This window comes from Zootoca vivipara, chromosome 3, assembly GCF_963506605.1.
Source record: "Zootoca vivipara chromosome 3, rZooViv1.1, whole genome shotgun sequence".
Lineage (NCBI taxonomy): Eukaryota > Metazoa > Chordata > Lepidosauria > Squamata > Lacertidae > Zootoca > Zootoca vivipara.
Genome location: NC_083278.1, coordinates 99877648 through 99894507, shown reverse-complemented (window position 1 = coordinate 99894507; position 16860 = coordinate 99877648). Strand labels below are relative to the sequence as shown.

Here is a 16860-nt window from a genome sequence, read left to right as displayed (position 1 = left end):
GGACGTGGTACAAATACACGTGCACATCAAGAACTTGCACTATTTTTGTACATAAAAATGTTACCTGCATGAAGGTGTAGCAAAATGATACACTCATTAAAGTGTTTCGCAACACATAGCAATTGTTTTCCATATATTTAAAAAAAGGGATGGACAACTTGTTATTTCAGTATCAGTCTGAAAAGTTGGCTGTGCTCCAAACCATAGAGATTACAGCAAGACTTCAATGCATCAGCCTATACTGTGGGATTGTATGTGTACATTCCTTACTTTTGGGCACTAGTTTCACACATGCCCTAGAAAGCAAACATTACAAAATGACCACTAACAAAGGGGGTGTGGGGGGAGAAGAGATGCTGAGCACCTAGTATACAGAAGGCAATAATTTTGTGTTCATGCCCACTTAGAAAACTGATGTAATAGTGCACAATCCAACACCAATTAGGTTGGAGAACAGAATAATAGGAACATTCCTGTTTTACTGCTCATATTAGGAGAAAAAAAATACCAAGGTCAGCATAATTCTCCTTCTCCAACTTAGAAAGGCCTGACTACACAGCTAAAGTGATCTCAAGTAGACATTTTCAGGGCTTCTCAAATCTCATTCCCTATCTGGAGAATTCAACTTTATAGTATTTTGCACATGGCTGCAATATAGCCATGGCCTCTCCCAAATAATGGCAGATGTACGCACAGGCACACACAAACACTTCTGCAAGGTGTTCCATTTGCTATGGAAACTCTTGTGAGTAAAATCTCATTTGCATAGTTATTTTGATCCTGACATATTTTTAAATTATACAGTAATCTAAATAGGAAATTCCATATTGGACTAGCAGTGCAACTTCTAAGAAACATGCAGAACAAGATGCTCTGAAGCTTCACAGCTAGATCTTCTCTCACACATTCCATGTCTGGAGTTTTAAAATTTATCTGTCCCGAGCAAGATTGCATATCTAGTTTATCTAGTAATATTTTTTCCAGTTTTCATTACCATTTAGAGAACTGCATTTTCATTTCGTCCTTCTACCTTTTCCCTTCAGCCTTCTTTCAGAATTGCTTACCGGTATTTATTTTGTCATCCAGCTCTCTGGCTCTATTCTTCCACTCTACACTTCCTTTTATCATCACTGCCACTATGATGCTGACCTACATTCCAACAACATACCTTTCTATCTTCAACGAAAAATATTAGCTAAGATATTAAAGGATGCTATTCTTCAATGAAAACTGACAGAAGGTTCAATCAACAGCCAGATGGCTTTAGGTGGTAAATATATTCAACAGAAGACAATGTTGTAGAAGCAGTTTTCAACTGGCTTTTTCTTTCTGGCCCCACCTTCATCCCCCCCCCCAGTTGCTACATCATATAAAAGATTCCCAATAAAATATGGGCATTACCCTTGTAGTTACTCTAGAGCTTACTTGGACTTCCATGATAAAGCTATGCTCAACTATAAAAGTCTTAGCGCAATAATTCTTATTATTTGCCTTCACATTTCATCCACATCCAGTTCAAAATCCAGAAAGATAAAATAAGAGCAGTTAATGTGCTGATTTATAGAATAAGGAAATAAAACAAAAGAAAGCTGCAAATCAAGAGTGCAACAGTTAGGCATTCTTCCACAACAAAAGGAAGTACACATGATTGCTGACTACTATTTATAAAAGTACATTTAAGCTGAAGGTATTTTCTCTTCACTGTATCTTTACACTATACTCTTTTCATCTCTTCAACTGGTTGACTATATTCACATAAATGTACACAAAACTGTGGAAATAATAGTTTTGTTTTCAAGGGTGATGTGCAAGTTCCAAAAATACTCCTCAAATAACCCCCCCCCCCAAAAAAAACTTGGTAACATGTGAATTCTTGATTAAACCTGAAAGATGAATTTAAACACCCAATGCAAAAAAAAAAAAATATCTAAGTTACTCTATGAAGATTTTTAACACATTCCCTTGTTACGTGGAGTCAAGAAATCATATTGCCCCAAAGGATTTTCTGCAATCCTGTTCTTTGAAAATTTATGCAAAACAACAATCTCTTCATCTCTTGGACCACAGTTCCAATTCAAGCTACTTAATTAAGGAAACAATAGACATTTGTCAATGGGCAGAGTATTTATTGGAATTAGGCGAAATCTGAAGTGAAAGAAAAAAGTAAGGGAAAAATAAGTCTGCTCTTCTGCATTCTCTTCTGTTTTCTTTATATTCTTCTATCTTGAAATAAAAGTCCTTCAATACTCTAACTCTCATTTCTTGTCAAGTATGTGTCACTTAAAGTTGTTACAGTTCATCCAACGTACAGGACATTGAATGACTTGGGCAATTCCTGTAGAGAAAAAATCAAAAGCAGCACAGATAGGGTTGAAAAAATATGGGTAACTTATTATGTTGAATATTTCGGCTTAACATTATACATGAGCTATCTTGTATATGAAATTGCCTGTGGTAATAAAGATCCCACCCCCACTTTAATCGGTTTGATGCATCATGATCTATGGTACATTTTGAACATCTTAGAAGTGCTCAGCCTAGTGGCCAAATAAAGGTAATTCCACTGGAGGAAATGATGCATTTTATTGCAATTACCAAACAGTAGTTCTTCCTGAAAAACATAACAAGCTAGGCTTTTAAACGTCTGAAGTTATGCGGCATGTGGGCCTGGTTATGAAGCAGAGTACAAAAATGATACTAAAAATCTCCTTACTTTGTGCACCAATGGAACGTATCCCCCTAGACTGGGGACAAGCATCAAATTCTCTAGCAAGCTTCCAGATAGTACAAGCACTTCATGAAAGGGCCCTTCACAAAGTGCCTCTTGCAACAAGTTTTGTAGTATAAAATGTAATGCTACAAATCCCCACAATGTGGGACCAAGCCAGCACCGATTGTAGCAAATGTAAATGCCACAAACATTTGAGCCCATTAAGTTTCTTGGTTATTAGGAAAAGCACCTATAAAGCTCAGAAGCATGGCCTAACAACCACTACCTTTGGAAAAGAGTTAAGTAGGGAATGTGTTGTCAGTGTGGATTCTTGCACAAATTTACAGAACTACAGGCTGTTAAGTGGCTTACTTGCTCACTTCAGGCCATTCAACCAACTTTACCACAAATGAAGTGAGGTTAACTTAAGTATGGGTACTTTTAATCAATAGGGAAGTGCTCAGTCATCCTCTTGTAAGTATACTAGAGAAGCCAAGCTTCCAACACCACTCTTTAAGGAAACTAGTGTCCTGTAGGCAGAGGAGTAGAAAAACTAGCACAATAGCTTCCATGAATTGCCTTTATTGTTTTGCAAATTTAGTAGCAATTATTCTTTCCTCTAACTACACTTTTATATTTTGAGTTCTGTCCTATGAGGATGCAACTTTCACGAAGAATGTAAGTTACCAAACAAATATTTAAAGATAAAGAACTTCCAAATGAAACTGCTGGTCTATGACTGTAATAAACTGATGATTGTATTAACTGAATTTTGTACAATTTAGTTATAAACAATTTTATGTCAGTTCTATATGCATGCCTTTCAGGTTCAAAATACTTATTTTACAAAAGGTGGAAACTGAACCAATTCAGAAAGTGATAGATACAGTGAGGGGGGGGGAGAGTAATTGATCCCCTGCTAAATTTGCCCGTTTGCCCTCTGACGAAGAAATGACCAGTCCATAATTTTAATGGTAGGTTTATTGTAGCTGTGAGAGACAGAATAACAACAGAGAAACCCCCAGAAACCCAGAATACAAGTGTCAGAGATTGGTGTGCATTATAATGAGTGAAATAAGTATTTGATCCCCTATCAACCAGCCAATGTCAGGCTACCTGGTATCTTCACTGTATGTAACAAGCTGAGATTAGTAGCACCTGCTGTCTTACCTGTAATCCCAGCTCATTACAGTACCTGTACAAAAGACACCTGTCGACAGAAATCAATCCAGTAGATTCCAAAGTAGCCACCATGACCAAGACCAAAGAACTGTCTAAGGATGTCAGGGACAAAATTGTAGACCTGCACAAGGCTGAACTGGGCTACAAGACTATTGCCAAGCAGCTTGGTGAGAAGGTGACAACAGTTGGTGTAATAATTCGCAAATGGAAGAAACACAAAATGACTGTCAACCTCCTTTGGTCTGGGGCTCCATGCAAGATCTCATCTCGCGGAGTTGCAATGATCAGTAGAATGGTGATGAAGCAGTCCAGAACTACACGGGGGGGAACCTGTCAATGATCTCAGGGCAGCTGGGACCATAGTCACCATGAAAACAGTTGGTAACACACTACGCCGTGAAGGACTGAGATCTTGCAGAGCCTGCAAGGTCCCCTTGCTCAAGACAGCACATGTACAGGCCCGTCTGCAGTTTGCCAATGCACATCTGAATGACCCAGAGGAGAACTGGGTGAAAGTGTTGTGGTCAGATGAGACCAAAATCAAGCTCTTTGGCATCAACTCAACTCGCTGTGTTTGGAGGAGGAGGAATGCTGCCTACAACCCCAATAACACCACCCTCACCGTCAAACATGGAGGGGGACATATTATGCTTTGGGGGTGTTTTTCTGCTAAGGGGACAGGACACCTTCACCGCATCGAAGGAACGATGGACGGGACCATGTATCTTTCAAATCTTGGGTGAGCACCTCCTTCCCTCAGGCAGGGCATTGAAAATGGGTCGAGGATGGGTATTCCAGCTTGACAATAACCCAAAACACACGGCCAAGGCAACAAAGGAGTTGCTCAAGAAGGAGCACATTAAGGTCCTGGAGTGGCCTAGCCAATCTCCAGACCTTAATCCCATCGAAAATCTGTGGAGGGAGCTGAAGGTTTGAGTAGCTACACATCAGCCTCGAAATCTTACTAACTTGGAGAGGATCTGCAAATATGAGTGGGACAAAATACCTCCTGAGATGTGTGCAAACCTGGTGGCCATGTACAAGAAACATCTGACCTCTGTAATTGCCAACAAGTGTTTTGCCAACAAGTACTAAGTTATCTTTTGCAAAGGGATCAAATACTTATTTCACTCATTATAATGCACATCAATCTCTGACTTTTGTCTTCTAGGTTTCTGGGGGTTTCCTGTTGTTATTTTGTCTCTCACAACTACAATAAACCTACCATTAAAATTATGGACTGGTCATTTCTTTGTCAGCGGGCAAACAAGCAAATTTAGCAGGAGATCAAATATTCCCCCCCACTATATACTGAAATGTAAGATTCCCCCTGAATTCCTGATTATGATTTACATTACTTTCTTTGTCTAATAAGACAAAATGCATGAAACTCAACTTACCTTTATACTTAGCTCGCAGATTTTCCCCTTACACACAAACCATTCTGGCTAAGCCTCTCACATAAACTTCTCTATACCACAATAATCTTAACTTCAGTGTACCTGCTAATAACAGAGTTTATATTGGGAATAAATGGATGATATGTTTGGCAAGTTGTGGTGAAAGGTTTTCATTCTTCTCAAGATTAAGGAACCACACTGAAACAGCAAGGAGGTTTTTGCGGAGATCTAGTCACTATATAGCCACTGCGCAACTTATTTTCATTTTGTATGCCATTTGTAAACATATTCTATTGCAGAGGTTGTTCTTGGGAACTTGCAGGCCTGAAATTATTTAGTTGCCCTACATCCCATAATAAAATAAGTGCCTGCTGGATCAGGCCAAAAGGCATCCTATGTCCTGTGGCCAAACAGATCTCCATGAGATACACACAAGCAGAATCTGAGCACAGTGACAGCCTCTCCACTTGCAATTCCCAGCAAATGGTGCTGTGAAGCATGATGCCTCCAACAGTGAAGACAGAACATAGCATTATACCCCATGAGTCTTGTCTCACTCCAGCAACTACTATGAGGAACAGGAGAATGGCCTCTGTTTGAGTGGAACAATCTAGGGGTAACCCTAGCAACACCCACATACAGTAGCACTTGCAGGAGGGGAAACATAGTATGCAGCATGGGATGGGATCCTCTCCATGATGCTATCTTTTTTTTCAAATGGAAAATAATCTAGCCTGAATGCACTATTTTCCAATCTGCCAGACTTCCTCCTGGCTTTCATATAGGCAATAACAAAATAACCTAACTTTCTTCCCCATTTTACTGCCCATTCATTCAGTCTGGAGAATCCTTTGGAATCCTGTCACAATCTTTTTGTATTAGTGACTCTGAACAATTTTTACTATCATCAACAAACCTGGCTGCCTCTCTGTCCACACCTAATTCTAGATAATTTATGAACAAGTTAAAAAGCACAAATCCCAATACTGACCCTTAGGTGACTCCACTTTCTTAATTTCTTCATTTGGGAAGCTGTCCAAGCAGGTCTAAGGTAGCTTCCTGCTACCTAACCAAATCCTGATCCACAAGAGGACCACTCCTCTTATTCAATGGCTGCTAAATTTACTCAGAAGTACCTTGCTGGAAGCTTTTTGAAAGTCCAAGTACACTATGTCAAGTGCTTGTAGACACTCAAATAACTCTGATAGATTATTGAGGCAGGACTTGCCCCTGCAGTAGCCATGCTGGCTCTGCTTCAGCAAGACTTGTTCCTCTATATGCTTTTATTTTTAACAATACTTTCCACCAGTTTCCCCAGAAGAGCCATTAAGCTGTCACACATCATTTACATGCAAGTTCTGTTGGTTGCCCTACCCTTGACATCTATGCATTGAGCATGTGTAACTACACAGAAGAAGCCAATGACTAGAGACTTCCAGATTCCCCTGTGTAGACATCCACAGTCAGTGAATGGATCTGGGGTGTGGTCAGACTTGGGAACCTTCTGGACATGGGGGTAGGACACTTCTACTGATCTAACATATCTAACAATTAACATGTGAAGGAAGCTATAGTTTGCTATTATACCCAAACCAGAAAACTATTATTTGTGCTTCTCCTGCCGACCAGGATTGTAAGGCAGGGATTGCCGGGCACGTGCGAACTTTCTCCAGGTTGAATGCAACAGTACAAGCCAGTACATTCCTATAGTACCAAACATGGCATGGTTCTGTATGTGAACTGACCTAGAGCAGGGGTGGCCAACTCCCAAAAAACTGCGATCTACTCACAGAGTTAAAGACTGGCAGTGATCTACCCCCTTTTGGGGGGGTTCAGGTCAAAGTCGTCGAGCTTTTTTTTTAGGGAAGAGGGAAGCCCGTTTCTTGGGTGTTCAGGTCAAAGTTTTTTGAGCTTTTTTTATTAGGAAGGAAAGCCCTGTTATGTGGGGTTCAGGTCAAACTTGTTGAGCTTCTTTTAGGGAAGAGGGAAGGCCCATTTTTGGGGGGTGAAGGGCCAAAATGTTGAGTTTTTTTAGGGGAGCCCAAGTTGTTCAGCTTCTTTGGGGGGAGCCAGTGATCTTACCAGTGATCTACCACAGACGTCCAGTGATCTACTGGTAGATCACGATCTACCTGTTGGACGTGCCTGACCTAGAGAGTAGACACACAATCTTATTTTCTCAACAGCATGCAAAGGTGCAAAACTAGGTAAGCTTATATAGGACTTTGTGACACCAGTGGTCGATAAACAATATAATCTATGCTAGACAATCAGGTACATTTGGGTAGCCATGGGGCCCTCCAAATGATGTTGGACTCAATTCCCTTCAGTTCCAGCCTGCACGTCTCACCCAGAGAAGGACAAACTAGCCAACCCCCTTTAAAATAATTAGAAGAAAGCACCCAGATTAACATCTTCCAAGAACCAAAACCAAGTAGACAGATCAGGTAGGTGGCTGACTATGCTGAACATTTAATAAACTTGGTATATTCTGCAAAAAGTGCTTAACATTGAGATGAAACACTGTAAGGCGCACACACACGGTGGAACCTTTGTGTGGGCAAAACTGATCCCATCATGAGTCACACTGAGCCACATGAGTGAGAAACCTGAACCAAATGTCAGTGGTTTGTAAAGATGTTAATTTGAGCAAGCTAAATCTAAGGGTAACCCCAGGAAGTGTTATGTCTATTATTTTGACTGCATTTTAAATGGAGAATATATTTATCCATGTTTTATGTCTGTGCTAATAGGATTCTACTGTATTTGCAATGTCCTATGGTATGTCTACAAGCAACAGATATTTATTGGAATTGGATTGGGAGGGATAACAGCTTGTATACCCGCATCTGCTGCTGACCAGCCTGCCCACCACCGTCAAGTCAACTCCACCATGCTTCTGGCTAGCCCACTCTCCTGTTCACTAGCTACATTTCCTTATTTGATGTCAAAGTGGCAGCAACTCAAGTACACTCTGGCATGCCCACCCCAAATATCAGTTTGAGGAGGGGTTGGACTGTAGCTCAGTACTATATCATCTGCTCTGCGTGTAGGAGATCCAGTTTCAATCCCTGGCATTTCTGGATGTGGCCAAGAAAGACTCTTGTCTGAAACTCTGGAGAGTCAGTCTGTGTAGGCAATACTGAGCTAGAATAGTGGCCTCACCTGGTATAAGGCAGCTCCCTATGTCTTGAAGGGGGCTTTCACAAAGCAAGATACTGTGATCACCCAGTGCATCTGCACTGCTGCTGCTTTGCAATAATGGTGGCAAATACTGTTTAAAGTAACTTTAAACATTTATAGTTACTTTTAAACAGTATTTGGCACTATTGCAGCAAAGCAGCAGTGTAGGGCCCCTTCTTCTGAGCACTGAGATCAGAGGTGGTTTTAGGGCAGCACACCAGTTCCCCAGAGCGGAGAAGGCAGCCAGTAAGCACTTGCCCAGCTACGGGAAGGAGGTGTGGAGGTCCTGAGAGGGTCCTATAGTTTCCTTCCCAAAGCCTAGTTAACACTTACCCAGAGTTGAGGGGGAGGGACGTAATTTTGGCCTAGCTCAGGGCACCATAGTACCAAAGTCTGTCCCTGCTGAGATTCCCAGGACTGTTAGCTGGATAGAAGGAGGCCACAGTGGGAAGTGGACAGCTAAATTTCACATTGACCTAATCTTAGACTGTGAATTTTCCAGCTGAATTAAGTCTATGTATTTTTCCAATGCCATTTCCATTTCTGATTCAGACAAGACTCAAGGTGCCCTGATAACATAGCTGCCAAGAACCCCGTTTTCCCCAGGAAACCCCCGTTTTTACGTACCGTTTCCCGGTGATCCCCCGTTTCTCTTCATCTCCCATTTTCCTCCCTAAAAGTCTCCTGCCGGCGGCCATTTTTTCCCCTGCTTTGCATGTCTGGAAGTTTGTAGACGCGACTTCTGGTTTTGCCGGCAGCCATTTTTTATGCCCGTAGATGGGCAGAGCGACACCGGAAGTCGCGTCTATGCACTTCCGGACACGAGCAGACGCGACTTCCGGTGTCAGCGGCGGCCATTTTTGGTGCCCATAGATGGGCAAAGCGACACTGGAAGTTGCATCTACGCAACTTCCGGTGTCGCGCAGCTGCCAGTCCCAGATTCTGCAGTCCGGGACTCGGCAGGTATGCCTGATAATGGTATAAACACATACCTCTATAGTTCAAGAACTGCACAAAGTTAAGCAACTTGGGTATATTGGGTAACACCCATCCAGATAATAATTTTCCATTCCATTCCACCCAAACGCTATGCAGTATTTTCTACAGCATTATGACCAGACTGTATAATAAATTAACTAACAGCTCGATTACCTGCAAGTGTCCCTAAAAACTAATGTTTTTAAACAGTAACTTATATGAATGTAGTACTTTTTAGTACTTGAAAAAGCTCATCCATGCACTTTTCTAAGAACTATCCTAGACAATATTAATACTGTACTAAATAAAAGATTTCATTTAACCCTTGGAATAGGTACTGTCATGAAGACATATTTCATCATCCAGTTGATCATTATTCACCCCATTCCAACTCACAAAACTCTTTCACTACACCGTTAAGGACAACAAACACATTTAATTTTGTACCCAGTCAGGATCTGCAAGGAAGCTTGAGAAGCTAATAAAAAACAGTTTACAACCAACCATTAGCTTAGACAATGCCAAGTATTGTATCCAGGGGAACTTCTAGGAGTTAAATGAAGAGATTCCAAGAAAATGTTTGATAAGCAGGTCAATTCTGCAAGCTTACTGGGCGATGCTTTCAAGATACATCCTTTAACAGTACATTGTAATAGTTAAATCAAGGAAGCAAACAGAAAAAAAACTGAAAGCCCCATACACAGATGACCCAAACAATTTTGTTGATTGTTCAAATAAGACAGTGGCCCTTTGAATTCAATGTTGCATCTGCCTCTTCAGTAGGTGCTTTATAGCATGAAGTGTGGAGCATAGCCAAGTACCCTAAACCAGTTCCCCCCATTATCAATACAGATAGGAACCAAGCCATCTAACTAGGGATCCTTTCAGCCTATCCTGGTCAGTAAGTGAGAGCAATGCCTGCTGAAACCTTCATAGTCAAAAAGGGTGAAGATATCCAATGGCTGGGGGAAGGGAACTTTAATGCCGGTTAGAAAAGATTGGAGGTTTATGTAAAAAGAAATAATACATATTTATTATATTATTATTACAGTATTATATCCCCATGTCTGACTCCATTATCAGAGGTGATACGGACAACTTTTCAGAGCATTATTTCCACGGAAGATTTTATGTTTCATAAGTTCATTACTGCAAATACAGTATTAAGGCAAGATTGGCAATTTCAAAATTGTAATTATCATTTTTAGGTCCTCATGCCTTGCAAATATGCCTAGTTCTTTGGATTTCAGTTTAAACGGTTTTCAGTAGCTTTGGCCCATATCCAATGCTGCTGTTCCACTAGCACAGCAGACTTTCACTTCGGCAAAATAACTTTCCACTCTTTCCTGTCCCCTACAACTCCCCCCACTGCCTCAAAATCTGCTCCAGAGGATTGGATGACCCTCCGGAGCAAATTTAGAGGGTGCATGGAGAGAGGAAAGGGAGCTCCACTGCACAAGTAGAATTCCACAAGCAGAGCACTGGATAAAACCTCCCCCCCCCCACCTTAAATTTAAACAACACGAGGAAAGTATATGTTACTGTACATTATTGTATATTATTCCATTAAGGAATTATATGTAATATAATGTTTAAACTACATTAAGTGTGTTTTAGTTTCCTGCCCTCAAATATTTCAGGTAAAATACTTCTGCTGTATTGGAGCAAAATATAGTATGGGGTATTGTAAAGCTTTGTTTATTTAATACAAGTAAAATAAATATGCTAAATTGTATCCCATTCTAGGGCATCAGAATAGTTTTCCAATGCAAACTGGCAATTCTCTGATGCAAATTACCATATCCAAATTAGCCTAATTTGCCTAGGAAAATCTTCCAATTCAAATCTTTCCAGAAAACTTAGTTATGAGTCACGTTTATCAGCCACTCTGGTTTAAATGGAGAGCCTACAAAACTTCATAAAACACAACTGGGGGGGGGGGAATGGTTAGTGATTTTGTGGGTCAGAAAGCAAAAGTAGAGCAGCATCAAATTAATACGAGTAGGTGGAACTAGAAAGGTAAGTTTACACCAGTATTCCTTTCAAAGTTTCCAAAAAATGTATAAATGCAATATTCAAAAGTCCATTATGCAAAATAGTAGTTTCTATTCTCATGGTGTGGATGTTATCCTTCCATTTCTCCCAAAATATATGGAAGTAAAAGATACTGAGGTCTTTGAAAAGCAATACCAGCTTCCCTCAGAACATTTAATACAATACTGGCATTTATATGAGAGGTGGGAAGCCTGTGACCTTCCAAATGTTGCTGGACTAAAATTCTCTAGATCCATGACCATCACCTGGGGCTGATAGGAGTTGAAGTACAGCATCACCTGAAAGGGCACAGGAGATGCATCCCCGACTTATACCCAAGCCCCTAACCTCCTTCTAACCTCGAAGATACTTCATTCCTTGCACCCTCTTCTATGAACAGGATGTCAGCTTCATAAGAAACACTTCAAAAGGAGGTGAGGTAGGGGGAAGTGGCTTACATTTATACTGAAAATAGCCAGTACTCAAGTAAGATTGGTACCATATACGGCCACAAAATATACCATCAAACTAAGGTTTCTGGCTATTTCTCATCTCCCAATTAAACTTCAGGTTTATTTAAAAACATTTAGGCACACAGATATTTCACAATTCAACACACTAAGTTCCTGAGTAAAATCTCAGGTTTGTAAACACACACACAAAAATGCATCAGGACTCTGAGTATATTTTAACCTTCCAGGCAGCTATTCTTATGTAGAGAGCTTACAAAATATAAATGGTGGTGTTGCCAATTCAGCATATCAAGCCACATACACCAATCCAAATTATCCTACAGCAACAGCAGCTGAAAAATATAAGCCACTTTGCCTGCTCTGTAAAAGAATTTGCTATGCTTAGTAAGAGATTATGTTTTACTCAAAGATGAGCTAACATTCCTAACTTTACAATATGAGTGGCACCCAATGGGTTGGTCCAAGAGCAACGGGACTTTCCCTCCCTCTTTCTGGCAGCCCCTTCCCCCTGTGCACCCTAAAAATCTGCTTGAGGATTAGAGGACTCTCTGAAGAAGATGGGGGGGGGAGAGAGGTGCGGAAGGGGGAAGAGAAGAAGTCCCATTGCATCTGCTGGCACGATAGTAGAAATTGTACCATGTTTAAAACGTTAACACCTTGCACTACTAATAATTGGCCAGTGGGCAGATTTGCAAGATAATGCATATTCTTCAAATAAGAAACTGAATTTTGGAGCTGAACTATCTGTACAAGCCCAGACAAAAACACCAGCAATTACACTGGGTTACTCTCTGGATTCCTGTGGTTCAGATGTACATTTATGACCAAAAATTCTCTTTAGCTGTACTGGTGCTATACTCCAGCAAAGTTTTGACGGAAGCTCTTTAGTTGCTTCTGGGAGCTTGGGTGTGTGCGTCACCAACTAAAGGAAGCTTCTAATTCAGAATGCAATTTCTTACCTTCCACCCGTGATTCCAAGTGCTTATCCAATTCTGCATCTCTTTTCACTGCATCATCTGAGACCTTAGGAGCATTTGAAAAGCAAACTAGAACAATACTCATGTTATCACGACTTCCCTATATTTTGGGAGGAAAAAAATAGTACATATTTGAGATTTAGCTTCTCTCTTTCACAACTTCAGACCACCTGATTATTCAGTGTAAATTTTTAAAAATCTTAAATACTACTGGTTTGACATACATTCCTTACGCTCAGATTTTGTTTAAGTAACTATATGTTCCTAAACATATGTTTCTTGTGTGACCTATTGTGGTTAACAATGTATTTTACTTTATTCCTTGACATCTATTTCCACTTTAATTTGCACAACCATTAGTAGAAAAGAAATGCTGCACCATTCATTGACATCCCTTTTAATATATTGATAATCAAAGTTCATTTAAAAATGTTTCAGGATACTCAAGGAAAAAACTGCTCAATTCTGAACAGTCTGGCAATCCAAGCCTTCTGCATTCACCTTCTGAATACTGAGAAATGCTGTCAAAAATGATCATTTTCAAGTGTACTAAGCTGCACTACTGAAGTTGGATTTTATCAATCCTCCTTCAAAATAATAAATCCAATAGCTGGTGATCTCCTAACAAGCTTGCAATTGCATGAATTTGCACTGGCTCATTCTTTACTGGGAAACTATCCTTTCAATGCTATTTTACTAGAGTAAGTTTTCTTATTTTGCAAAAAAAGATAAAAAACTTTATTCAATTATTTGGAGAGAAAGAGTAAGTTGCATACCTTGTGTAAACAAGTATCCACTACCCAATTGCACACTTTTTCCAGATCATCCGATACTTCAAGCCTAGACTTAACAAATTCACAGAGCTCCTCATTGCTCATTACATCCCAGATTCCATCACAAGCCAAGACAATAAACTCATCTTCTTCTGCTCTTACAATTTCATAAACCTCAGGTTCCGGAGAAACAAGTTGTTCTGTAGGACCTTTGCCATCCACACATTTGTAGTCATAGTCCCCCAGAGCACGAGAAACTGCTAACGAGCCATTAACACGCTGGATCATGACACTCCCTCCTGCATTCTGGATTCGCTCTTTCTCCCTTGGATTGCAAGGCTTGTGATCCTGTGTTGAGAAGCAGACTTGTCCATTCCTATAGAGAACAGCACGTGAGTCTCCACAGTTGATAAAGTAAATGTGCTCAGGTGAAATCATAACTCCCACTGCTGTTGAGCCACTCCTGTCCATGCCATTTCTGAGGTCTGAAAAATTGCGCATGTACTCATCAATTTTCAAAAAGCCAGTTCTGATTCCACTCTTTACATTTTCCACTGAAGGTTCAAGAGCCGAGCCGGGCTGTTCTGTTCCCCTGAAGTCTTCATTGCTAGTGATGTGTTCTAATAAGTGGTTTGAGCAGTAATTTGCCACACGAGATCCTGCATGACCATCATAAACAGCAAAAAAGGACCAGTCCTCTAAACCATGAGGAATTCCTACAACAGCTGTGTGAGCATCTTCCATTTCCACTCTCCATCCTTGCATACTGCTGAGGCCATAGCGGAGCCCATTTCCTGCCCCATGAGCATTATGCTTCTCAGTTTTTGGTTTATCCAAAAACGCACCCATGTTTATCTAATTTGCAAAGAAATCTGCAAAACAAAATTTGACCATCAATACAAGTAGTATCAACTAGAAATCATGCAAAGAACTGTTTGAATCATTCAATACAATCTGACCATGGCTGCCAAAACTATGGTGAACAATGGATTGTCATGGCAGACAGAAAGACTACTAATATCTGCTGTTTATTGTCCTTATCCTTTTCTTTTAAGTAGTATGAAAGCAATCTACTCCTGCAGACCTCATGGCTTCCTTCCTTGAATTAAAATTGTATGTCGTTTACCAATTAAATGCACCCATTATATAGATGGATTACAGAAATTTATTGATTACAATGGTGCTATACCATTCTAAACCAGAGCTTCCATGGCCTACACTAGCATACAGATGTTTGATTAATTCCTTTGTACTGAAATGTTAACACAAAGAAAAAACAAAGTAAAAAATAAAATAAAAGGTCTTCCAACATAAACACAGAATCTTATGTTCCTCGCAACCAGGCCAAGCTACAATTTAAAAAGCAGCTTTTGCTTCATGTACATCTACAATGTATGTTGACACATCTTTTTTTCTTTTTCTTTTAAATCTTATTTGCTTTTCTTTTATATCTCGCTGAGAACACACGCTATGTTACAGTCATGCACAAAATGGTAAGAAAAACAATTGCATAAATATACCGTAAAACATGAACAAGTAGTAATAATAGCATAACTACAATCTTTCAAGTTATTTAAATTCTATATATCTTTACTTTTAATTCCCTTCCACTCTTTCCATGGTTTCCTATCTGACCTTTTAACTGCATTTTCTTACTCTTCTAAATTATTTTCATTATCCTACGTAATCTCATATTGTAACATATACTGCTGAGTGTTTTTTCAACCTGTTATGATTATTTTCTTGTTATAATACTTTTCCATATAATCTGTATATAATATCCAGCCCTCTTATCTTTATTTATTAATCTGCTTGTCATACTGGCTAATTTTATATATTCTAGTATTTTGAGATGCCATTCTTCTCTTGATGGGACAGTATCTGTTCTACATTTTTGTGCAATTAAAATTTGGGCAGCTGTTGTTAAATACATCCGTAAGTTAATTTGTTTTGGGGGGGATTTCTGCCATTATTATTCCCCGAAGAAAAGCTTCTGGGTTCTTGGGAAACATGCTTTTAAACATTTTCTTGAGTACACATCTCCCAAAAGTCTTTTGTTACCCTACACAACCACAAGTGATAAAATTGTATGCTGAAACATCTATTTTACCTTAACACAACATAAAGTAGGTAGCATTTGCTACATTCCATGAACCAGTGATGCAGAGGAATAATAGCACAATTTCAAAAGGGTCCTTGTAACAACACACCCCACGACTAATATATTAAGAGTCAGGCAGCTTTAGAATGAAATCTTTGGGAAAGGATCACTACCGTTCAGGATTAAAATACACTTCAGAAAGCTTCAAAAATATTTTAGTTGTGCTTCATTTATATACAGTAGGATTGCTTATGTGCAAAATGTAAGCATTTCAGTTCAGAACATATGAGGTAAGCTATTACTTTCATTTATGAACAGGTAACTGTGAGCTAGTACCAACGAGTCATTTCACACATAATCTGGTTTGTTGTTTGGGGAATGAGCCTCATGCCAACAAGCTTTATCATGCCAACAAGCTACATGGTCTGCTTTGTTGGTTCCTTTTGTTTTTTAGGCAAACCAATTTACCATTCTACCTGAACCAGCAAATTGATTTCCCTTGCCCTCCAAACTAAGGACTGCTTTGGAGGTCAAAGGAAAATCACAACTTTTCAGTTCAGATACAATGGCAAACAATGCTTTAGAGGAGCAAGTCTGAAGTTTCATTAATGACTCTGAATAATGGAGAGAATTTTGCCAACTATCTTATTCAGCAAGTTGAGTATCAATAAAACTTTAGAGAAGTAATCGCAATTTGAAAGGCTACCACAATCAAGTTATATATTGCAACTTGTTATCAATTCTACTGGGCTACAGTGTATGTGGGATGAGTCTTCCAACAGTTCTGGCCTCATACCATGAAGCATATGGCCAATAGTGGCACCCACACTGGAGGTCACTGGATTATGAGAGCACAAACAATTTAACAATGTAGCATGGATCTAGATAATAGTATAAGAAGATACTCTTGAATCAGGCTAATGGCCCAACTAGTCTAGAAACCTGTTATCACAGAGGAAATGAAATGCCTCTGCAATCAGGACTTTTAGTGCAACAGCACTCTACCCACCTGAAAATCCCAATAACTGGTATCCAGAGGCATATTGCCT

At 39.7% G+C, this 16860-nt stretch overlaps 1 protein-coding gene across 6 annotated transcripts in view; it reads right to left on the bottom strand.

Moving 5' to 3' along the window:
• The window catches only part of PPM1B (protein phosphatase, Mg2+/Mn2+ dependent 1B), a 44189-nt gene that overhangs the window by 9749 nt on the left and 17580 nt on the right, over positions 1–16860 (bottom strand). For all 6 annotated transcript variants that reach the window (XM_035111196.2, XM_035111193.2, XM_035111197.2 and 3 more), the window contains 2 exons: positions 13714–14582; positions 12920–13037 (listed from right to left, as the gene is read on the bottom strand). In XM_035111196.2, coding sequence (XP_034967087.1) covers positions 12920–13037; positions 13714–14559 — 964 coding nt within the window. In that variant the 5' untranslated portion in view covers positions 14560–14582. The remainder of the gene's footprint in view (positions 1–12919; positions 13038–13713; positions 14583–16860) is intronic.